At 37.4% G+C, this 24,943-nt stretch overlaps 2 protein-coding genes and 1 long non-coding RNA gene across 3 annotated transcripts; 1 reads left to right on the forward strand and 2 right to left on the reverse strand.

Moving 5' to 3' along the window:
- Window positions 1–4,212, forward strand: LOC147850359 (Leucine-rich repeat (LRR) family protein). The gene is made up of 11 exons (XM_087336832.1): window positions 1–181; window positions 893–1,046; window positions 1,722–1,793; window positions 1,909–1,980; window positions 2,134–2,205; window positions 2,286–2,429; window positions 2,505–2,585; window positions 2,810–2,881; window positions 2,965–3,036; window positions 3,820–3,891; window positions 3,976–4,212. Exons 1-11 carry the CDS (start codon window positions 85–87, stop codon window positions 4,064–4,066), a joined length of 999 nt encoding a protein of 332 aa, XP_087192958.1. The 5' UTR covers window positions 1–84; the 3' UTR covers window positions 4,067–4,212.
- Window positions 4,213–5,137: 925 nt separating this feature from the next.
- LOC147850360 (K(+) efflux antiporter 2, chloroplastic-like) lies at window positions 5,138–22,489 on the reverse strand. Its single transcript, XM_087336649.1, has 21 exons — window positions 20,571–22,489; window positions 20,316–20,484; window positions 15,217–15,307; window positions 13,270–13,406; window positions 12,103–12,162; window positions 11,903–12,022; window positions 11,055–11,123; window positions 10,830–10,895; window positions 10,580–10,669; window positions 10,385–10,489; window positions 10,178–10,306; window positions 7,822–8,031; window positions 7,195–7,344; window positions 7,053–7,106; window positions 6,917–6,975; window positions 6,758–6,824; window positions 6,449–6,625; window positions 6,306–6,362; window positions 5,928–6,002; window positions 5,552–5,861; window positions 5,138–5,404 (listed from the first exon to the last, which is right to left on the reverse strand). Exons 1-20 carry the CDS (start codon window positions 22,421–22,423, stop codon window positions 5,721–5,723), a joined length of 3,879 nt encoding a protein of 1,292 aa, XP_087192775.1. The 5' UTR covers window positions 22,424–22,489; the 3' UTR covers window positions 5,138–5,404; window positions 5,552–5,720.
- On the reverse strand, window positions 8,097–8,518 carry LOC147850361 (uncharacterized). The gene is made up of 2 exons (XR_015531693.1): window positions 8,324–8,518; window positions 8,097–8,147 (listed from the first exon to the last, which is right to left on the reverse strand). It is a non-coding gene; the product is annotated as an uncharacterized LOC147850361 (long non-coding RNA).
- Window positions 22,490–24,943: the final 2,454 nt, after the last annotated feature.

Consider the following 24,943-nt stretch of genomic DNA (forward strand, 5'->3'; position numbering starts at 1 on the left):
TCTCACTCACACACACACACACACACACACACTCCTTTCCACTACTGTTGAGCAACAGACGAACTCTGATGAGACCGCAGAGCCATGGCGTCTTCGAAGATCTTCTTGTTCTCGCTCTTGTTGTTTTTGCTGACGCTTCGCTCCATCTCTCCCTCGCTCTCCAAGACGCTCAAGCGAGATGGTAAGCTAATCTTCGTGTACCTTTCTTTTTGGTCTGGCGTTTGTTTGTAAAGGAAGAACATTCAGAGTGTTATCGTAAAATATCCCATTTTATGTTGCAATTCTTTGGAGATATTCCAGGAGTAAGGCATATGTTCTTTACAATTTTTGATATGTTGTTTACAAGGAATAATATTTCAGATCATTACATTAGAAGAGGAGCTTGATTGCATCCTCTATGACATTCATGTTCTGGACTGTCGTTTGTGAAGAGAGTCTAGAATTAAGGCTCTTGATCTTCTACAGCTTTCAGATATTCTTTTGTAAGGAAGAAGTTTCTTATCATTACTGGAAGAGGGAAGCTTGATCACATTTCTATTATGCTGTGGGATATCTTTTATGATTTATGTATACAAGATTATACCAGAAACCACTTGCTGCAGCATAATACATATGTATCCACGGTTGTTTCCTCTCCATGTTGACACCAAAAGTCAGTTGAACCTTAGATACTGAGAATTGCTTCAATGAAAAACCCTATAAAACTGATCAAACATCAACATTGTCATGTTCCTAGGTTGTTTCAGATTATGTATAGGAGATTTTTCTACGTCCTTTGTGCTATATCTAATTCTTACAATATGCGGTCCTTTAGAATGATGATTTATTATAGGTTTGCAAGTCGAGTTCCGTATATCTTTGTATTAATCAATGGCATGGTTATTGCTTGCAGTTAGAGCCTTGAATGACATAAAAGCGTCTCTTGGTTGGAAGGTTGTATATGCCTGGGTTGGAGATGATCCTTGTGGGGATGGAGACATTTCCCCTTGGGCTGGAATTACATGCTCTCCTCCGATTCAAGGCGAGTATCGTGTAATAACTGAACTGTAAGCACATTACCTTGTAGATTATTATGTTCTGATCTTGATATTCACCAATATCCTGGTATCAAGATTATTATGTTTGCACACTTAACCACAAGGTTCCCCAATAGGCCTTATCATGAAGACCCTTAATGTGTTACAAACCTCTAGTCTGGTCAACTTTCTATTCTCATAGATTGGGACACCATACAACAATAATTTCTTCTTAGCTTCTAAGCTTTTGTAGGTTAAGTACTGTTATAAAGGAATGAATATAAAGAGTCATTAAGTCTACAAAGAAAATGTTTAGAGATTGTCGTGAACCGTCTCATAAGAAAGGTTAGTTAGTGAGGTAAAATTGTGGGGTTATAGAAGTTGTGGAAAAATACAAAATTTGAGAAGTTTCCTGTGTACTCTAGCCAAAGTTCAGAAGTTTTGTTCAACCCTCAACTTGGTCAAAGTGAATAACTTTCACCCCCTGAAAAAAACAAGATCTCCTCGTGGTTATTCGTATCTGTCTCTTTCTCATTACTCTCGATGTTATGTTTTCCCCTCATGGAATCTTCCTCCCTAAACCCCTTTGTTGGCTATGAATTTTGAAAGGTTTCTTGCATAAGCATTTGTGTTTATTTAAATTGTTTTGAATCCCTAATTACTGTATAATTTGATTATTGTTATTATGCCTGTTTGATTATCTAGAGAATTATTTGGAGTTTCAATTGTTGGTCCATTCCCTGTGGCAGTCACAAATTTGTTGGACCTTAAAAAACTGTAAGCTTACAATATATTGGATATAAATTCATTATCAAATTATTTGCAGACTTTTAAACATATATATCTTTTGTAGTTCAAGCCTGTATTGCTAATGACAGTATATGCCTTGTAGGGACCTTCATGGTAACAAATTGACAGGATCGATCCCATCCCAGATTGGTCTATTGAAAAACTTAGAAACTCTGTGAGTTTTCTTTCTTTACCAATGGTCTGTTGGTCTTTCCTGTATCCATCCAAATGACTTCTATTGAAAGTTTGCTTATTTATGCTGATATTCCATTTTCCATCTCTTTCTTGCAAGTGATGAATCTATATAAAGCCACACATTTTGATGCAGGAACCTGCGTTGGAATAAGTTGCAAGATTTAATACCTCCTGAGATTGGGGAACTCAAGAAACTGAAAAATCTGTAAGTAAGCAAATAAACAAAGCGCAGCAGGTTTGCCTAAACCTTGGAAGCTCTTATTTATTTTAATGAAATCTTCTTAGGTACTTAAGCTTCAACAACTTGAAGGGTCCAATTCCAAAAGAGCTAGGCAATTTGGTAGAGCTAAGATACCTTTACCTTCATGAGAATCGATTGACCGGTCATGTACCAATCGAGATTGGGAACTTGCCAAACTTGCGTCATTTGTAAGGCTTCTTAATTGTGGTTAAGCTGAATATTTTGTATGACAGCGCTCTTAGGTTTCTTTCACATATGTCCAGGGATCTAAGCAACAATCATTTGGTTGGAACTCTTCGGGAGCTTATCAGAAATGAGGGGTGTTTTCCTTCTCTCCGTTATTTGTAAGTATTTTGAAAATAAAACATTTATCATTAATTATGCTGTATCAGACATGATAAGTGAATTGAGCTGAGCCATTTATCCATGCTTATTTGGTTTCTAACCATTCTTAACTCATTAAGTTTGAAAAAACATACTCGAACACTAAATGCGCTTTTATGTTATTGTGGCCAAGTCAAAGCAATAATATCTGGAAAACAATTGCTGAATCTTGCTGGCTGTGTAGGTATCTGAATGATAACTGGTTAACTGGTGGAATCCCATCTCAGGTCGCACAAATTGGGAACCTTGAAATATTGTTAGTATCTTGTATTTAACTTCATTTTAGTAGGAGTTTAGGGGGTATGTGTATGTTTTTAACAGTGTTCTTGTCTTGTTTAGGTATTTGTCTCACAACAAGCTATCGGGACCTGTACCTGAATCTCTTGCGTTTCTTCCTAGATTGACTTACTTGTGAGATTTTTATCTTATTTATTATATATTATTCTCATAAAATATAGAACAATCGCAAACATGGTAATCCCCCGATTTCACATCCTGATGGCACATATGGAAGACCTGTTCTTCCATAGATTTGCATGCATATATGTCTATGTCAATGTCTTATTGATGGGAAGATGACTTGACCTGCCGTATCACACTACAGAGCACATGGGTAGGTGTGTTACGAGAAAGAAATCGATGCTTCTATTTATGACCTTTTCTCTTTTCTTGGAGATTAGAAGCATCTGTTTGCAAAGCATTGTGCAACTACATTAATCACCCGAGACATGATTTCCTTGATTTGGCAAACTCTCCATCTTTGATCCGTCAATGCTGGAGATCTTTTGACAACAGAAGTGAGTTACAATTATAGCCAAGAAGGAAAAAAAGAGATCACATCCATCTGTCTACCACTATTCTCTGATTCTCTCCTGGTCTGACTTTGATGTGTAACTGCAAGTCCCTTGCGTGACTCTTGTTATCGCCAAGCGTCTGTGAAGTACACCATAAATTGGGAGCAATGCAAAAAATCAATATTAATTGGCCTAAATAAAATTACTGTGGGTCTTTTCCTGCTGTTATTTTCTCATATTCAACTCTTCATTGCCTCATAATTTGCTGTTAGTATTTCTGTTTCTAAAAAAAAGTTAGTGCAGAATTGTTTCTTATCTATTTCTAACTTAGGTCAGTGAATTATGTGTTATTGTACTGTATGTGATTTATGATTTTAATGTTGTTGCAACATGATTGCAGATACCTTAATGATAATATGCTTTCTGGAAGAATTTCTGATGCATTTTATCAACATCAGAGCTTGAAGGAAATGTGAGACTCTAGATTGTTAAGCCAAATGAGCAGAACTTATTTGATATTTATGGTTTTCATTTGAATGAATGCTGTATTTTGCAGGTACATTGAGGGGAACAACTTCAGTCCTGGTGTGAAGCCCATTGGTGTGCATAGGACAATGGAGTTATCAGACACAGAGTTTTTGTTTTGATCTGAGTGTAGTATTTGTAAATCGGAAATTTGGGAGGTTATGGTCAAGTACTAGATACCAGAAAATTCCATACCAATCATACGTGTTTCTGCCTTGTTGAGTTTTTTCTTTGGAGTGATGATCTAACTGATTCTGTAGATTATTATTAGTTGGTGCGAAAAATATATACTGAACTGCACAGTCTAGCTAATTACAAGTTCCTCTTCTTTCATATAGCCCAACACATCTGTGACTTATTGTACATGACATGAATCCAGCAAGTCAAATAGTTTGTTTCTGATTTTGTTAGATTTTAGAGTTATAAATGCTATGGTAAGAGGTTTTACATGCAACATGTCTATGTCACATGGATAATGGGTATATTAGTTTACTTAAATATCGCCATTTCTAGATAAGAAGTTTTTGTTCACTAAAAACAATCAAGACATATATATGTGCACACTTTATGCATAAACTAAAGTTCTAGCTATATTTGGCTGCCATCAACTCAAAAGTAGTACTTCTTAACAGTGTCAAGGAAGCAGATACTTATATGCTTGGAGATATACATTACCAAGTATCAGATATATGCAAGTAAGTTCAAGTAACATGAAATCAGTAGATAAACATTACTAAGTAATCAGAAATGCAAGGAACATGTAGTTAGTAAGAAATTCAAGTAACAAGCAATTAGTTCCTCTTGAAGAACCAGAAACTCAGTACTCACTTATGTAGCCTGCATATACCAATGTCATCATCATCTATAGAAGTCTAAAATCTTTACCGAAAATGGTACTATGTTCTCAAATAATACCACCAAAATCGACAATAACATATAGACCTCAATTTTTAGCATGGGTACCACCAAAATCCACAAGGCTAGTTTCTTGACTTTACAATGAAATGTGTTATATGATCTCTTTGTTTGCAATAGCTGAGCATCATCAGTCTTTAATTATTTGCAATGGCTGGTCACAAACTACAATGTGAGGCAACTAAACTCACGAGACAGCTTTTTGTATTGTTACATCAATCATGTGTAATTAAATCCTAAAATCAGGGTATTCATTGCAGTTTTATCAGTCAATTGCATAAAAGAAAGGATCTGGGCAGCAACTTGATTTATTTTAATTAAGCTCACATGGACATTGCCACCACACCTCCCTTTGAGATATCTTAATAAATAAATAATAAAATAAAAGAATGGCTAGGTCAAGTGTGCATGAGTTCAAAATAGCATCCCCTCGGAGCATAGATCCCTTCAAACATCTTACAATGGTACTCAGCTTCAAATAAACAAATCTGTCATGGCTGTAACTTGTATGGATAACTTGAGAATATTAAACTCCAAATTTCAACCTGGAAAAGAGTACTATGAGTGGCCATTCCCTAATAATTTATGCATAAAAAGTCAATCCAATGATAATGTTCTGATGTTTTTAGCTCACCATGACAATAAAAAAGATGAAAAAAACACCAAAATGTACCTAGTTTCTTGAACATTACCAAAATACGCCCTGGTCCTCAGAATTTACTACTAAAGAGGGGTGTTCTGGTCAATATTCAAAATATCAGGAATGTTTTGGTATTCTTTCCCTAAAAACATATGCCACTTCATACCTCCTATATAAGTTTCCAAGCATAGCATCTCCCTCCCGAATATGCAAAGGCATCATCAGGATTGGTTTTCAAGGATTAACCAGTGCTTTCCATTATCATCTGTCTTGGCTGAAGTAGTAGGTTCATTTCGTGGTTTTGGTTTTCCAATTGTTTGAGAGAATCCATAACCCAATGATCCCCCACTTATTTCAGACAACTGCAAATATACTCCATAAGTTGCTGCTTCCAACATAAGAAAGGAATTTTATCAGTGTGTGATTACCTCAGTAAGATCTGACAGATGCTTAGATCTGAACTCATCAATAGTTGCTGCTATCTCTGCTGCCGGAAGTTGAATCTATCCAAGAAATCATTTTTATTGCTAATAACACGAGATTCAATATCTCAAAATGAAAGACAAAAAAAGAAGTAAAACTGACAGAATTTCATCTATCCATAGCCTATAAGCAAATTAAACGCTCAAATTGAGGTGTCCTGAGTATGTCCCCCATTCATTCACAGTTGGTGTGATGATGTGTGAATATGGTGTTCAATTATGCTATCTGAGAGTTGGATATATAAGGACGTTATTCTTGTAATGTTTGATCTATGTGCACGGGTCAATGCAATTGCCAAATTATTGATCAAAATCAAAATATACTTGTGCCAAGACTGCTGCTGCTAACTGTAAGCTTGGTTCCAAGGTTTCTGGCACAACCTAAAATCATAAACACAATTACGTAACCAACATCATCAAGAATAAGACGAAGTCATTACCAAAAAGTACTATGAAAGATCACATACAGCTGTAGCCCCTGCTTTCTCTAGGTTGACTCCATGCTCAACATCATGTGCACGGACAAAAGTTTTCACATTGGGAAAATGCTTGCTCAAAGCCCATACTGTTCGGTAATTTGCACCAGGAGTATTAAGGGTAATTACTGCACATGATGCTCTCTCGGCACCAAGTTTATGGAGTACCTAAAAAATTAAATCTGGAACTCAGACCAAAAATTTCAAAAAAAGTTCACACAGTTTTTTAATAAAAACATCAAATAATGCCTAAAGTACTACGTAATTATGTTTGAGAAGTACTTAAAACTACGGTCCTACCTCCTTGCTCCCTGCATCCCCAAAGTATACAGGAAGGTCGAGGGCTCGTCCAGCTGTGACACGCTCACTGCAAATGAAGATGTGTTTAAATATTTCCATACACCAATTAAATCTGCTTAGGGACTCAAATTTGTAAAAAATAATCGTGATTCAGGTCACCTCCTAACATCTAAAGCCACAAAGGGTATCAAAGAATCTGAAAGAAGCTGGGAAATGACCTGAAAGAAGACAATGGTAAGGTTAACCCCATCAGTATTAAGGAAATTCATGTTACAAACTCCCTTCCAAATTTCACCTGCCCTACACGTCCAAATCCACAGATGATGATATGACCTTGCAAGTCATCTGTCTGAAAGCAAATGCGGTCATAATCATATTACTGATGTGATGTTGACAAAGAGGTATGCAACAAACTAAATCAAGCTTTATTTCCATACCTCTGTTTCTGCTGGAAGTAAACTGAGCACATCTTGTTGCTGAAATCGAGAGGCTATGAACTGCCCTAGAGCTCCTAACCAAGGTGTTAGAGCCATGGACAACCCGACAATGAGAAACAGCAAAGATGACATGCTAGAAGTCATGATGTGCTGCACATATCAATAAATGAAAGACTATATCAGGATTGTTACATTGACTAACTATATTTTAACAAATTCTTGCTGTACAAAATCGAACAACGCAGGTGAGAATGGGAATTTCTTGCCAATTGTTATTTCCTCAGGCTCACAATGGACCACAATCTCATTATTTTTATGGTGTGCCTGGAAGAGAGCTATAAACGCAGTTGAAATAAGTGGGCATGATTTTGGAAAATTAAGCTGACTAGTATATCAAAATTACAGTATCGACACACAAAGAAGAGAAACATACTCAGTTTGCTAAACAAATGCTAATCAGTAGCCAAGTAATATCATCACAATTATGGCTTATTGCATCAACTTTTACCTTCACCATTACCAGATTTTAAGATTTTCTGCTCCCTTTCAAGCTTGGGTTTCGACTAGAAGATACATTGATATTGTTCTCAAGAAAAGTAATAGAAGAGGAGTCTAACTTAAGCTTACCTGATTCACAGCTTCACCAAAAGCAACAAATGCAAATTCTCCACCTGGAGCAAGCAGAAGCCCAGCTCGGACAGCAGCCATAGGAGAAAGACCAAAAAGTCGGCCTATAGAACCCACTATGACTGTTTTTCCAATGAGTAGTAGACTTAATCCTCCAACAATGACAGGGAATTTGGAGATGAACAGTTTAGGATCTATTGACATGCCTACCTGCAAAGAGACAGATTTTTTTTCTTTTCAAGCTTCCGACCCATGAGATCAGATGCAAACACAGCAAAGCAACTAAAACTTGGTTAGCATTTAATGATTTTGATGCACAGATTACACTTTTTATGCATAGTACAATTGGGGTTTATATAATAAACCCTAAACTCTTTTGCATAAACAGTGGATATTACATGCATCACAAGCTATTTTATGGATGTCAGTTTGAACCACTCCCGTCTTTTCCACTTCGTTTATGTCCATATTGGAACAGTGGTAGAAAGAAAGATATATTAACATCTTTTAAGAGGCCGAAATGGCCAATAAGACCAGACAAGAGATTACATCTTAAATGTTGTCTCGCCTTTGAGAACAAACTAACCAAAATAAATGTAACTAAAAAAAAAGAAGCGACTAAAGAATCTCAGTGTTTACACATGTAAGATTCTCAGGTCGGATGGATTGTAAACTTTGTCTTCAAAATATTTCTAGCATAGGTCGATCCAAAATGGCCTTTATTTCTCAATGACAAGGCTGGCAAGATTGTGGTCCACAAGGCCAGGGTCTACAGGCATGACAGTTTCTAATGTCTGATCTATTGTAACCCCTCTGTAGTGTCATGGTCACAAGCCCACTTGTGTAGTCCTTGATTGACTTGTAGCATGAGCGGTGGGGCTAAAGAAATATGTTATTGTTAATTGTTGATAAGATTGTGCGGTTGTATTGTTTTCCTTTAACAACTTCTCCTTGTGTCCCTTGAATTCTAGCAAGAACAGCCCCAAGCACCTTTGGCATCATATTCCATTACCTTCTGTAATGGGCCAAAGCCAGGCTTAAAGAGGAAAAGCTTGTATCAATTCCAAATATGCATTGCCGGGATTCACCATGAACCTACTAACAACTCCCACTGCATGTGCAATGTCTTGTCTTGTAGCAACATGGAATACATCAAAGAGCCACTAGCTAAAGCATATGGTACAGCCTTCATGGAGTTGACAGCTGCAACACCTTTTCAGCACTGTTTCTTTTGAGAAGTGGGGGCTTCTAGCCGCTGCATAAGCCGAGCACGCGGCAGTATCAAAGGCTTTTCAGAAATTCACAAAGCAGTAATAAATCCTCTTATTATAGGTTCTGCTCTCCTCGACAAGGGCTTGGAGGGTCAATATGTGACTCAAAGTTCTGAACCCCTTCTGAAAGTTTGCCTGTCCAGCTGAACGGCAGCCATTTCGCTCTGCCCATATACTCAATTCTGTCTCAAGGATTGAGCCATGTAGTTTGGCCAAGTAATGGCCAATCATGATTTTCCTATAGTTTCTCTTGGACCATGTAGTTTGGCCAAGTAATGGCCAATCATGATTTTCCTATAGTTGCTCAGCATCATGGTGTCTTCACTCTTGAGGATTGGAACAATAGTATGTTCTTTCAATATAGTAAGGAAACCTTCAACATAGCTCTATTAAAGATGTGTGCTAGCAATGGGAGCCAGATGCCACGGGCATAGATAAAGTGCTCACCAACCAATCCATTATCCTGGGCCTTCCCAAAATTTAACCAATCCATGCCATTTCTTACATTTTGTGGAATAAAAAAGATGGATTCATGTGGGCATGCACCATGTGGGTGGGAAAAGGGAGGCTGCCCTAGGATACCATATAGAACCTTTGCATATTCATGCGAGTTGTGTGGTAGGTTGCCTCTCATTAAACATTTTCCATGCTCTTTTACTTTCTTGTTCTAGGAACAACCGATACACATGTTCTTCAAATTTAGCTAAATACAATCTCTTCTTCTTCCACACGAGGCGTTGGATGGTTGCTCTTGCTTGTTTGTGTGTATAAATACCCTGAATTACTTCACACTGCAAGCATCTTCTTGTATCACGACATTCCTCATCATACCAACTATTATCTAAAAATGTTTCTCATTGACAGTCAAAGCATGCAAATATGAGTCAAACAGATACTCGTAAATAAACCTAGCATGAATCAAATAGATACTCATTTCCTTGTATCATCACATTCCTCATCATACCAACTATTATCTCACAATGTTTCTCATCGGCAGTTGAAGCATGCAAATAGGAGTCAAACAGATACTCATAAATAAAACTAGCATGAATCAAACAGATACTCGCCTCAAGTGTAAAACTTACAGTCATGAAAAATAAACCAAGGAGAAGACCACGGTATGGGGCGATGTCAGATTCCACCTGCAGAGAAAATTCTGTTTCTGCCAGCAGCAACCCAGCCAAAAAAGCTCCCAAGGCCATAGAAAGACCAGCCTAAATCCATAGAAAAGAGGTGTTACAACTCAAATCATTTAAAAAAAGTTTCCGAATTCTTCTTTTTAAAGAACTTACTCTAGCCGTCAGCACACTAGTCCCAAGAACTACAAACAGAGTATTTGCAGCAAATATTTCCGCATTTTGGTTATCAGCCATTCTCTTGTATATAGGACGAAGAAGCTGTATGAAGACACAAAAATTCATAAACACCATAAAATCTGCATGAAACACTAATCCACATTATTGTCAATGCTGCTAAGTATGTTTTACCAATCGTCCACCAGCAATAATGGCACCTATGGCTACAACACCCTTAACCGCAGCAATTCCGAGAGCTTCAGCTATGGCTTGAAAGCCGACCTAGAAGCTCACAATAAGAAATCCATAAAACGCTCATTGACTTCAGCTAACAATAGGAAAATAAAAAGAATTATGGTTCATTGGCCATTTCTTTTTCTGAAGATGATATGTTTTCCATGATGAGAAGGATATGGTTTGGAAATGGTAAGGTTCTACGCACTCCTCCTTTTGAAGAATTTGGTGAAATGAGAGGAATCAAGATTAGCAAAACAACAACTGCAATATCCTGCCAATTACATAATGACCGCGTCCATACATTAGGCTCTTTGTAACAAAATAGATGTGAATCTAAAAATAGCTGACTAAACCTCTTCGTAACTATCAAATGGTACTAAAAGAAATCTCACAATATATTTGTAATCTCTTTTGCATTTTACTAGGATACCTGAAACAACAAAACTGAGAATGTTGCACGCCCATGACGTGATGTGCCTTCTCCTCGTTCCTGGAGAACCTAAAAAATGAACAGAAAGTAAATACATAACTACATATATGTTTGCAAAGAACATAAAGTAATACTCTGTTGGCAAGACAAGATGTACTTAGTCTTGAAGTATGTGTCATTGATTTTAAGATAAGTACTATCTAGCACTAGCGTGTATCTAGGAGGCTAGGTCATCTTAAATGACAAGTCCGTTGACAAAAGGAATAACCCTGCTACTATCAAATGATTTGAGCATTTAATGTGACAATAAGACTAAACACAGAATCTGGATATTCACCCTCTTTCTCTTACAAAGCAGCTGTGACTACTATCTGTGTCAACCAACTCTGTAGTCTATTAGTCCAGATGCCATCTAAGCTCTAAGGTATGCGTGAACAGGAGGACTACCGATGTGAACTACTCTCATATGTCATAGAAAGTTTGTATTGACACATATGCATCTCTATGAATGTAACTCTATATCCCTATCTAGTCAATTCTCAATATTCTAACAAGTAGAGGACCCAACTATCATATATGGCAGCCTTAAATCATGTGAATAAGGTCCATGAAAAGTCTCTTCACTGTATGAACTAGGAAATCTAATTATATATTCAAAATATGCTCGTATCTTGCTCTCCAGAATTTCTCACTTCATACAGTACTCATTCAATCATAGCTGGAAATGGAATTTCATAGCAGCCATCTTGAGATATTCCAAGTGAAGAATTTTAGATAGCTAATGGAAGAAATAAAAGCTTAAATAATTAAATTCTACAATCCTTCAATAAGACATAGGGAATTGCTACCTGGAGGACAACAGCAGTTGAGGAAAGAGCTAGCCCATTGCCTATAACAAGGGCTGCAGGTCCTGAAAAGCCACAAATATAGCGACAAAATAACCCCACAACAAGTGCTGTCGCTAGCACCTGCAAGATTCAAAGATGTATATGATATCATGGACTTATAGAAATAAAAATCATGCCCAAACTTATAGAATCTAAAATACCTGTGATGTCCCAAGGCCAAAAACATACTTCTTCATGGAGCTCAATCTTTCAACAGATAGCTGTAGAATAAGATAAAATTAAATGCTGCTACATGCAGTCACAAGGCAAATGAAGAGGAAGGTTAAAATCTAACACATATAGGCTACAGGTAACAGTTTTTTAAAATGTTGATATGGATCCTTCAGCTTCAATTAACATTTTACGTGCACGTATTAGAAAAAACATTCACCAAATATGGGAAACATGTTGAAAAAATAGATTTATTGATGAAAAGAATCCATCCATTACAAGAGTTCTTCAACAAGATATCCCATGTCCACTCTAGGATATTGAAAAACGTGTTTTCCTATTCTGTTACCTCCTATAACTGTGCATATATATTTTTTATTAAGTGCCTTTCATCTCGAGTTTTTTGATGATCGTTGTTATACTCCTAAATTGTCTTTGGGCTATGCTGTAGGAGCATACATATCCTAGGCATCCCAAAATACTTTGTTGGCATATTCCAAAATCGATCAAATCAATCTTTGTATCATATATTCAGTATTGCATCTTCATCTTCTGCTAGCTTGCATGCAACATGATATACCGAAGCATGTGGGTCAGTGTGAAACTTGGGAAGAAAAAGCTCACAAACTTCTATATTTCAGCATCTAGTAAGACACATGCTTTCTTGAGTGTCCAAGTAGAGTTTGTTTATTTGTATGTTTATCTAAGGAGTCATCTTTGTGACACATCAGGGAGGTTCACAATGGTGCATTGATCTATGGACATCTTTCAAGGGATGAGTCTTGGTAAAGAGTGGGCATAACCCTCTTGAGGGATATGATAAAGGATTTTTCCATAACCCAGATTTATCCCCAATCATAGGATGTCTCCACTCCTGTCCAGATGACCAGACCTTACATCCCCAGTCAAAACCTACAAGCAATTGAAAGATCATACAAAATGTTAACAAAATAGAACAGAAAATTGCAGCAATGTCCGCAAGCTGTGTTCATGATTGTTCAATTTAACTGACTTAATGTACTGCATCTTTATGTGGCACACCGTGAAAGGTGCTACAGAAAACATGTTGCTGAGAAAAATGTGTGAAATGGATGATCGACAGTGAGCATATCCTATTTGAATGTGAATAATCATAATATAATATAGCATGTGAATACCTCTAGCCCAATATTGAAAAGCAAAAAAACAACACCAAACTCTGCAATTGTCTTCGTTGCATGTACATTTTGTATGATTGATAAAGCATGTGGTCCGATTAGTACACCGCCTATGAGGTAGCCAAGCACAGGACTACCTACAGAACAATAAAAGAAATTAAGAGCCGTAAAAATGTATCTGGCAGATAGAGTATGCCTTCAAGTTAATACCCACAAGAGGTTGACTTTCATTTAACAAATAACTTTTTAGTTAGAAGAATTTGTTGTTCACAACCATCCGAAATGTTTTCACATGGGCGTAGTACACAGAAAGACTGGAACCACATGGAGTACATGTTAAATTAAGATCATAGAGTTATTTTCAGATTTTACTCAACGTTATGATTAAATGCTTCTTGACCATTTCCATCTTAGAAGAGCCTCTATTATAACATTCTAAGACAAAAGAAGAAGCAAACAAAAACAAAACACCCTTAACATAGAGTGACAGAATCAGTGGAGCGCTCATCTGGTGTTTGGACATCTTATAACTGTGAGAATGAACGAAATCCAAAATATCACTTAACCCACAAAGAGATTGAACACACTATCAATACTTCACAGTTATTAATCGGTAGAATGATCTTAACTATATTATGGAGAGAATAGATTATACATCAGAGTATGAAGTTATCCCAGAGAAACTCCAACTCAAGTGCAAGCCAATTCAATGAATTCTTTTACCAGTAGGCTAGACTTTCTCACTTGCATAAATAGAAAGACGTGTTGCTGGTAGGCGATTGATAATGATGGTAGATATTAGGATGTTGGTGATGATGATGGTGATGGTGATGGTGATGGTGATGGTGAAACAGTAGATCAGAAAAAATAGGATGGGTAGATGGGAAGAAGAAATTGATGATGAGAGTGCCGGTATAATAATAAGTCCTTGTCCTTGCTGCTCTCCTTTTTTCGTAATAGGTACTTGTCTTAATTACTATTCTGTAACAAGGAAAGAAAGAGAGGGCAACATGCGAGGGAACCAAATTATCCTTTTGCAAGTCTTTCAACACTTAGATTACTTCTGTAAGGAAACTTATTCTCTGCCTAGAGCAAGGCACTTATTACTCTGCCATCAAAAATTTTGATAGGCAAACACATGCGGCCCATAGAGGTGCGCACTGTTGGAAAACGTGTTGGAGTTTTAGGTCTGCCAATAAATGCAAATCAGTGTGAATAGGCAAATGAAGGGGACGCACATGTGCTTTCGGAAGAGGAATTTTTGTTGTATTTCACTGAATAAGAAACTTCCAATCCTAGAAAGGATTAATAATCACCTCTCATATTCTAAATTCTTACACTGGGTTCTGCATGGTCTACAGTTCCATCTCTTCCCAAGGATTTGGCTTGTGTATCCCCAGAAGGTTAGAATTTATGAGAGTGCAATTATCAATTAAATGGTACTATTCACTGTTGAATGCCCCAGATATCTAGACAGATTAGGATTCTCATGGTTTTGGGTTGTAACTCTTTCTTATTGTCTTTCTCATTGATATCATTTAAAGTGATAGCAGACTTCTATAAGACTACTTATGTGCATTTAGAATTGAGCAACAAGCTTGGCGCAAAGTTCAATGTTTCTCGACCAGTATATCTACAGCACAGAAACATTACAAATGAATTTGCTGTCTCGCGTCTTTAATTGGAAACTATGATTAGAGTACCATGGATATGAGCCCTGACAAAGCGCTAATATGTAACATCTGGAGTGCATATTTGTAAATTGATTGTATGGAACACCCAAATTTATAAATTGATATATATCTCAAAGTATTGAAACATAAATAATATCCAATTCTATGAGTGCTTATCAGCTTCAATATAATATGTTTTACATGCTTCAGAAAATGTTAACACATTATAACGGTTAATCATGCACCATTAAAGTTAAAAGCAGCTTAGACTCACCACCAGGAAGTTTCTGAAATATTGGTACAAAAATCACACTTGCAAGAAGCAACCATAAGACATCAAATAGAGAAGTTTCTTCTTCGTTCACCTGCCATCAAACATCTATGTCTTAGCATGCTAACAGTTATAACTAAGAAGATATAGTGACTTCACATAAAAAAAGGAAACAAGTCTTAAGGTGTCTATCTATGAGAACCATACTCTTTCTATGGCAACCAATTTATGGATCCTCCAACTCATTTCCATCAGCGTCATTAAATATGGACAGTAAAATGATCCATACTATGCATCAGAAAGAACTTTTGAACTTATTACATTTTACGTACTTTATATGATGCTGTTTGTACACATGCATCAGAAGGCATAGCTAGTTTTCCTATTACAATTGTCTCCACATTGATGGCAATTGGAATTATCCCATCTCATTGCATTCCTCTTCACTTAGCAATTTCATATCAGTGGAATTCTCTTGACCTTCAAAACATAGCTTTTGAAGTTTCTCCAAACTAACTACCCAAATAAATGGATAAAGCAACATATATATATATATATATATATATATATATATATATATATATATATATGCCGAAGGTACCAGATATTCCTGTTAATCAACCATAGAGAAAGAAAGAAAGGTATATTAGCATCTCAAAATAAATACAAGTAAATTATAAGTGCCGAAGGTACCGGATATTCCTGTTAGTGAACCAAAGAGAAAGAAAGATATATTAACGTCTTTTAAGAGGCCGAAATGGCCTATAAGCCCAAGCAAGAGATTAAGTGTTGTCAAAACAACAAACCAAAATAAATATTGCTAACTGAAAAAAATAAAAGAAGATAAACAATGACTATCTTATTATCAATACATGTAACATTCTCAAGTCAGATATATTGAAATGTTTGTCCTCAAAAGATCTCTAGCATAGGTCGATAAAAAATGGAGAGGTCTCCAAAGCGAGGGAAACACTTGCTATGGTGGGAGATAATGGCCTTTATCTGTCGATGATAAGGGTGATGAGGTCGTGGTCCATTAGGCCGGGCCCTATATGCATGACAAATTATTATTGCTCGATCTATTGCAACCCCTTTCTTATGCCCTGGCCAGGAGCCCATTTATGCAGACCTTGATTGACTTGTAGCATGAGTAGGAGTGATGGGGCTAAAGAAAGTTGTCATTGTTCTTTGCTGATGAGCTTGTAGCTATATTGTTTCCCTTCAACAACTTTTCCTTGTGTCTCTTGAATTCTAGCAAGAAAATCCCTAAGCACATTGGTCCTCATATTCCATTACCTTGCATTGTGGACCAAAGCCTTGCTTAAAGAGGCAATGGTATCTCCCTCTTATTTCATAAAAAAATAAAAAACACAACTGTGACAAACATGGTGTTCTTCATATTCCACTCCCTAATGACACAATTGGCAAATTCTTTCTTTCAAAGGTATTCCTACCTCAACCTCTAACTGGTGTGATGAAGTTTGTAGCTACCCTCTCACACTATGCCGCACATAGGATAGATATATATCCATATTAGATGGCCTGATGATGAATCCATCCTCCGACGTGTGTAAAGAGTGTCTTGTAGTGGGCCATCTTCCTACCAAGTGATATTTTGGGGCTGATCCATGTTATCTTGTTTTCCAAGTTAATAATATCAGTTTGGATCACTCTATCCTCTTCCACTTTGGTCATGTTTAAATGGGGACAATCCAAGCTATATTGGAATAGAGGTTTAGGTATGAAAACAAATTTAAGTAGTATTAAAAGTGTCATGTGAGAGGTTTGAACCCATAACCTCACATATCAATCACCAAGTGTGAACCATTAGGGTAAGTCTTCTACAAAAATTTACATTCTCACCATTGTAATTATATCTTATGTTGTATCGTATACATAGTGACTCAAATGAGCAACATCATTTTCATGCATCACACGTAGCACATGTATACAAAGTGGCAATCACACATCACATGTGTTGCATGCATCACATGCACTCTCACATACATACACTGACACATCACATACATTATTCGAACGCCTATTTAAGGAGGAGGAAGGGAAGCATGTAGGAATCAATGAAAAATACATCCATCAATAATAAAGAGATTCAACTAGCTCATTGGGAATGTTTCTCATCTCTCAAGATAGAAGTCAAGGGTTCAAGCTAGAGTTTGCCAGAGATAAGGTATCATCCTTATGGTAGAATATTGTAACTTTGGTAAATAAAATCTTATATTCCATATTTAATAAAGCATATATTATACTCTTTACTTCTTGATTCAAACACTATCTCCATCTCTTTTTTGTGCTCGTCTCTCCCTTTTCATTACAAACGCTCCTCGTTAATAAGCCCAGCGGTTCAACGCACCAACCACAAACTCTACAACAATGTTTATGCCATGTGACTTGAACCATTGTTACATTTCAGCATACCAACAATGAATATCTCCTTGTTCAACAAGTTGTTTTGATGACATAAGTGCCAACCTTGAGTACCTTAGTTTAGGGAAATCATTGATCAGAATAGTGCCTCAATGATTATACGGCCTGCTCCCATCTCTACCCTAATTATATCATGGGTCACCAATGTTGTGGAGTTTGTGATTGGTGTGTCAAACCACCGGAGCTATGAACGAGGAGAGTTTGTTAAGAAAGAGAGAGAACGACCACAAACAAGAGATAGAGCTAGTGTAGGATTAAAGAAGAAGACTATATGATAAAAATATGTTCTATTAAATTGGGAATACAAGATTATATTTACTAAAGTTACAATATTCCACCATCAGGATGACACCTTATCTCTACCAAACTCCAGCTCGAACCCTTGACTTTGATCTTAGAGAGATGAAAATCCTTTCTTGATGAGCTAGTTAGATCTTTTAATTATTAGATGAATGTATTTTCCTTGATGCTTTAGATGATTTGATTCCTTCTCCTTAAATAGGTGTTTGAATAAGAGTGCATGTGATATGTGAATGCATGTGTGTGAGAGTGCATGCAATGTATGATCGCCACTTGGCTCACATGTGTTAACGTGTGATGAATGAATGCCATGTTGCTCATCTAAATCAACATGTATGCAATAATGCATAACACATAATTAAAATGATAAGAATATAAACTCATAGGAATACTTATCCTAATGGTTCACACTTGGTGGTTGATTATGGGAAGTTATAAGCTTCATACATGACACTTGCAATACTATATGAACTTGTTTCCATATCGTGAAGTAATTCCTCCAGGGCATTGATGATTTGCTCCTTATCGTGTGGGCAACCATTGAAACTAAAGGTCTCTCTAAATCTTTCCAGCTATTTGCCTTGTTAAGACTCGATGCCCACGTTTCTACTCCATAGAGGAGTTGGTGTCACACGTGACACTTGTATCAAATAGTCACAGTTTAGTTTGTGGCTCTTGGAATTGCACATGTGCACATTGAACTTCAAGGGCACCATGGGCTGTATATCAAATAGTCACAGTTTATTTTGTGGCTCTTGGAATTGCAAATGTGCACATTGACTTTCAACGGCACCATGGGCTGCATATCCACGAGAAAGTTCAGCACAAGTAGACTCCCATAAGGAGAACCTAGGTCCTATAAATGTTACTCCTAGGTATGTGTAGGAGCATGTGTATGCCACCTTTTCCTCTCCCAAGAAGAATTCTGGTTCTGATCTTGTTACCCATGCTTGAGTGGTGTTAAATACCATAACTTTAGTTTTATCCATGTTTATTGACAAACCTTTGGCCGTACAAAATACTTTTAAGGCATTTGGATGTCTTTGTCATCCCTCTGGAGAATCAGTACAATATCATCAGCATAAAGTAATATTTGTATGGCTATACCTGCTAGTCATGCTCCCAAACCCCCGAATTTGATCTATGTAATGTGATACCTCATCTATGTAGAGACAGAAAAGGGTGGGTGATAGTTGGCATCCTTGTTTTAATTGTGCTAACTACAGCCTTTGACAAACCATTGGGAAACTGCAGTTTTCCTGCCATGGATTCATACAGTGCATAGGTTCCCCATTGCATTTCTTAGGGACACCAAGGGCTTCTAGCCATTGCATAAGCCGAACACACGGCATATTATCGAAGGCTTTTCGGAAATCCATAAAGTGACAGTAAATCCTCTTATTACAGGCTCTATCCTCCTCGATAAGGGCTTGGAGTTTTAATATGTGATCCAAAGTTGTGAACCCCTTCTGAAAGCCTGCCTTTCCAGCTGAATAGCAGCCATTTTGCTCTGCCAATATACTCAATTCTGACTCTAGGATCGAGCCACATGGTTTATCCAATTAATGGCCAATCACGATTGTCCTATAGTTTCTTGGCATCATGAGGTCTGCACTCTTAACGATTGGCACAATGGTATGTTCTGTCCATCTAGTATGGAAACAGTCACACTTAGTTCTAGCAATGGGAGCCAGATGTCATCAGCATAGATAAATTACTCACCTACAAATCCATCACGATCCTGGGCCTCCCCAATTTGTAACCGATCAATGGCACTTATTACGTTTTGTGGAGTAAAAAACGTGGATTCATCTGGGTGTGAGCCATGTGGGTGGGAAGTAGGGGCTGCCTGGGGATATCTTATAGAAGAAAGAAAGAAAGATATATATTAACTTATTTTTTAGATACTAGAATGGCCAATAAGACCAAACAGGAGACTACATCTTAAGTATTGTCTCAGATTTTAGATCAACAAATCAAAATAGAGAGAAAGAAAGAAACATAAATATATATAAAAGACCACAATGGCCTATGACCTAACAAATATTCCAACTGTTTATACTAACTCATTGATGCGAGTAACAAAAGAACATGTTTCTACCTAAAACATGAGATCTTGACCTGCGTCCTCAACAGTGTGTGCACAATAGAGAGAGAGAGAGAGAGAGAGAGTGTGTGTGTGTGTGTGTGTGTGTGTGTGTGTGTGTGCATGCATTTGTAACCTAAAGCATAGTTGCTCACTAATATCTAGGTAAGATCTTAAGGCAAGATGCTCTGATCAGTAGCATCTTACCATAAATGAAACCTTTAACTAAGGCTGCCAGGAAGTTTGATTAACATAAAAGTAAGAAAAATACCTCTTGTTGTGGAATCCTTTCAAGAATCTGGCGTACTGTCTGTGGTAGCCTCTGCAATTCTCTCATCAGTGGTTTTGCAGTAGTGGAAGCCTCTTCAAAAGTAGTAACAAACTCTGTTCGTTGAGCCATGTGTGCTTGCAGTCCTATCCTACTCTTCAACAATAGACTCCTGGAATGACAATAAGCATGGTATGAATAAGAAAAGCCATGCCTGATCTCCTCGGCATAACCTATTTAACTATATTGCAAGCATACCCCCCAACAAGTAGCACCATGCCAATTGAGATATTTAGAAAATTGCGTTGCATTCCACGGAAAAGAGTGCTCGGACTGAACTCTGATTCATCTTCATTAAATGAGAAAAAAGAAGCAGAAAAGAAACGAGAGGATCTCTTAGTTGATTTAGAGACAACAGGGTGAGAAGATTCTTTCACATTATCCTTTGGCTGATGAACATTTTTCGGCTTTTCAAATTCATTCTCCTGCAACAACATACTCACTTCAGATGCCTTTCTTGATACTTCATCGATGACTTCTACAGATTCAGATGTCCTTTTTGATACTTCATCAATGACTTCTACAGCTTCATTAGAGATTGAGATAAGTGGTGTTTTATCTTCTTCTAATCCAAGAACCTCTTTATAATCACTAGCTTCTTCTGTAATTTTCCCTGAGTGAATTTTCTGTGATGTATTCAAAACACTATCAGACACTTTCTCCGAAACTTTGCTTGACATACACTCGGCCACTTCTGAAGCCAAAGTTGTGTGATGTGGCATTGTCTCAGAGAGACCAAGTTTCTCTGCCTTCTGAAGTGCTATCTCAGCAATGCATACTCTCTGTGTTGCATCGACTTCTAATGCGACAGCCTGTTCAGCTAAAGACATCACTCTTGTGACTTCATCATCTGCTTCCATAGCAATTTCTCTGGCCAACTTTGCAGCTTCTGCCATAGCCAGAACTTCCTTTTGAAGCTCCAATTTTGAGATCTTGATTCGTTGAAGATCCATTTCATATTTTTGAAGAGAAACCTCACAAGCCTTGACCTCTGCTTCATATGCAATTAGGTTGTCTTCTTCACTCAACAATTCCAAACTTTCTTCGTCTTGTTTTTTTTCTTCTTGCATTTTGCCTCTAATTCTCAATGTTTCTTTATTATCAACATCCTCCTTGACATTAACCACCTGTTCATCATTCCATCGCTCTTCAGATGAATCTACCAACGCATTTGGAGCATGTCTACATTTTTCTTCAGCTTGTTTTAGTGAATCCTTGGCCTTCACTATCAGCTCTTCAACACTTGATTCTTCATTCAAGATCGACTGAAACACGGATTTTGCATTCTCTGCTTTCTTCTCCAATGCATCAGCCTCATCTCTGAGAGAAATTGCTCTCTCCGTAATGGCTTCTGTATCTCGCACAAATTCTGAGCTTTTGAATCTCGCCAATTCCAACTCTTCCAATGCAGACTGAAACGTTTCTCTAAGATTCTCAAGAGAAGGCAAGTTTTCATTCTCGTTTCCACTAGATTTACATTCGATCTGTTCACTATTCTTTAAAGAAGTACTAGCTTCAGGTTCATGAAAGGAATCATCTATATAACTACCAGATGATGATCTCAAATGGCTAATATTCTTTCCATTTGAGTTATCATCTGGATGCATAGAATGAATTCCTTGTATATTTGATCTAGAATCACAGAAAACCACAGTTTGACAAGTTCTCTTTCTTCTTATGCGTTCATCTTTCCAAACGGATCTCATATTTCCATTAGACATATTTTCCTTCTTTCTTTCTTCAATAAAGCATAATCCATACCGACACCTAAAGTCTAAACCTGCAGAATGTAATGCTAATCCTTCAGTGGGTTTTGACGAATGAAAATTCCTTGATCTGACCAAAAAACGTGATGAAATGCGGCTTCTTTTCTGCAATACTTTGCTTCCGATTTTATTCAATGAGCCACGATTGGTATGTGATAATTCAACAGAAATGCATGGAAACGTGGCATTAAACCCGATCGTGGATGGAGAGGTGAAAGAATTCGAGCACCTCCATTGATGCTGTTGAAACTGATCGTGCGGCTGAAGAAAACACCTCGAATTCATGGCCTTGGAAGCTTTGCAAGCAATGTATTGATCGATGCCTGCAAACCTGGACGTGGAGAGGAACAGAATATCGGATTAGTCTAATCTTAAGGAGGAGGCGAAAACGGGAGTCATAGCTGGAAAGACGAAATAATAAGGTTCCCTCGCCTTTTCTCTTCTCCACTCTACTCTTCACTGACACTCCGCATGTATCTGTCAGCGTGCAATCCTGTGTCTGCTAAAATCCGGGATTGGTTCACATGGCTGATGGAGCTACATATATGTATAAGAGTATTTCTCCAGAGGAGAGGAGAGGAGAGAAGAACTGGTTTCTACGTGGCTTCAGCAAAGGACCTCCATTGCTTTTCTTCTCTCTGATGCGAGAGACAAAAGAAAGATGGCGATTCAAAAACGCATCATCATCATTTTTTTTCTTACGCTTGGGTTTTTTTGTTCTTTGGTTTTTTATGTGTGTGTGTGTGTGTGTGTGTGTGTGTGTGTGAGAGAGAGAGAGAGAGACCTCTTCGCTCTTATCCTCAAACATCATCACATACAAATAAAAAGGGCCCCCTCTAACGTGTGGATCGATCCACTCGTACCTTTGTCTTCTTCCTTGGCTTCCAGTTCCATCCCTACATGATCTTTCTAATGATGTTACATTTAGGAGTCAAAGAACGGCTCGGCTCACACCTGAACCAAGCTCTCAAACCGTTTTCAAACGCTTTGGAGGTTCTGCGGTTCGGATGGTTTGGCTCAGTTCAAGCTTGAGCCTCATTAACCAGTTTGGCAAGGCTCAAGCCGAACCGAACCGTTTCTGGCTTAACCGGTTTAGGAACCTATTTCGTTCAAGCTTGAAAATTCTCGAACCAATTAAGTCGAAATTGAACCGTTGTTGATTCCTAGTCACATTGGTGCTATCGTGTGGCAGTGTATTCTTATTCACCATCAAGCACCTACTGGCCACGTGGCCAATGTCCAACCCGCAAAGCATCATACAATCTCTATCACAAAACGGGTGCCCAACTTTGTCAAGCGCGGGTATAAGTCTTATACAGAACAAACCAACCCCCATAACCTCCACTTCCTTTTCTTTGCTCTCGTCCATAAGAATTATAAAAAACACAAAAGTTTGGCCTTCATAGAGAGAGTGAAAATAACGTAAACATATAATCGAGTGCGAATATTACGGATTCATGGAAGTGTAAGTGCGTGTAATCCCAATGATCAGCCCAAAAGGAAGGTGCACAACTAGTGACAAAGGACTTGATGCAATAAGTGTAGAGGACAAATGACTCAATGTAAATGACATGGTGATCCCATCATCTTGATCACGAAAAGGCTAAGACAATAAGAGTTATAACATAAAAAACAAGGCAAAAAAAACATACCACTAGTATATCGGTTGCAAGCATGCCTAGTGAGAGAGAAATGTGGTCACATTAAGGATATTAATGATGAGTTTGATTTGGTTAATCTTTGTTATCAATGTTTATAATGCACAAGGTGAACCACAAGGGGTCTAGTCCGACCAGTTATATAGCCACACTCCAATTGACTAAGCTTCCTATGGGGGTGAAGGAGAGTAGATTGGGGATAGATTAACTTGAAAGGTGGCTCTAGTTCCTTGCACTATACCACTAGTTACCCAATTAAGTCACCCCTATCCAAAATGTCCATTGACAGTCTTCATCCATGTTTATCCTATAATCTAATTAATTACATATTTGATCACATTTGAATAAACTTGCTCGATGGCCAACAAGGCTTGATTTTGCTATAATGATAAATTTGGTTTTTGATATCATTCATATATTGTTTTAAGTGATTTTGTGTGAAAGAATGAGTGTGTCAGTGAGTCAATCCCCTTTAGGATTTGCATGCATATCATGATGAGAGAAGTGTTGAATGAGTAAGAAGATAAAAATAGAGAAAGGAGGATGATATATTATTTGAATCTCAATTGAGGACTCATATCTCAATAGAGCATGGCATGTGCATTATCTCAATGGTTGCACATAAACACGGTGCATAAGTTCATATGAAGACAGTGTATGCAACATCATGATGTTGACATGGTCAATGTTTGTCACTAATAATAAAGAGCAATAACAATGGTTATGAGTGCACCATGAATGATGAGAATATTCATCTCGTAGGTCACACAAAAAAGGGTGTAGTAGCCATGGATTTTTTAGCATATGTTGGATCAATTTTTTTGTAGGTGGAGCATTCTCGAGTGGAGATTGAATTCATAACCACCTAATCACAATGACTTTATTTGTCAAAACAACACGCATTCCTTCACTAGTTGAACAATATCAACCTCAGTGAACATAGCTCAATAGTTCTTAGGGAACACAAGGTAAAAAACACATGTTTGTGGCTAATATAGATAATAGGATCACAAGTTCTAGCAAGGCAAGAAACTTGATAAATCAATAAAAAATAGTTGTAACCACGGGAGTTTATGGTAGAAAAAGTGGAACAAGAACTATTAGTCTAATTAGGAGCAAAGCCATAAGAACTTAGAACAAGACCAAC

The sequence above is a fragment of the Azolla caroliniana genome, unplaced genomic scaffold (assembly GCF_043228905.1).
Source record: "Azolla caroliniana isolate FFs.n. ecotype wild unplaced genomic scaffold, voAzoCaro1.0.p SCAF_21, whole genome shotgun sequence".
NCBI lineage: Eukaryota > Viridiplantae > Streptophyta > Polypodiopsida > Salviniales > Salviniaceae > Azolla > Azolla caroliniana.

Coding starts and splice junctions, on each gene's coding strand:
- LOC147850360 (XM_087336649.1), bottom strand. CDS start 22,423: ATGAATTCGAGGTGTTTTCTTCAGCCGCACGATCAGTTTCAACAGCAT. Junction 8,032..10,177: donor TTGGTTTATTTTTCATGACT/GTAAGTTTTACA, acceptor GTCTCTTTGCAG/GTAGGCATGTCAATAGATCC. Junction 6,363..6,448: donor AGAAAGCAGGGGCTACAGCT/GTATGTGATCTT, acceptor TTATGATTTTAG/GTTGTGCCAGAAACCTTGGA.
- LOC147850359 (XM_087336832.1), top strand. CDS start 85: ATGGCGTCTTCGAAGATCTTCTTGTTCTCGCTCTTGTTGTTTTTGCTG. Junction 1,047..1,721: donor TATCGTGTAATAACTGAACT/GTAAGCACATTA, acceptor TTGATTATCTAG/AGAATTATTTGGAGTTTCAA. Junction 3,892..3,975: donor CATCAGAGCTTGAAGGAAAT/GTGAGACTCTAG, acceptor TGTATTTTGCAG/GTACATTGAGGGGAACAACT.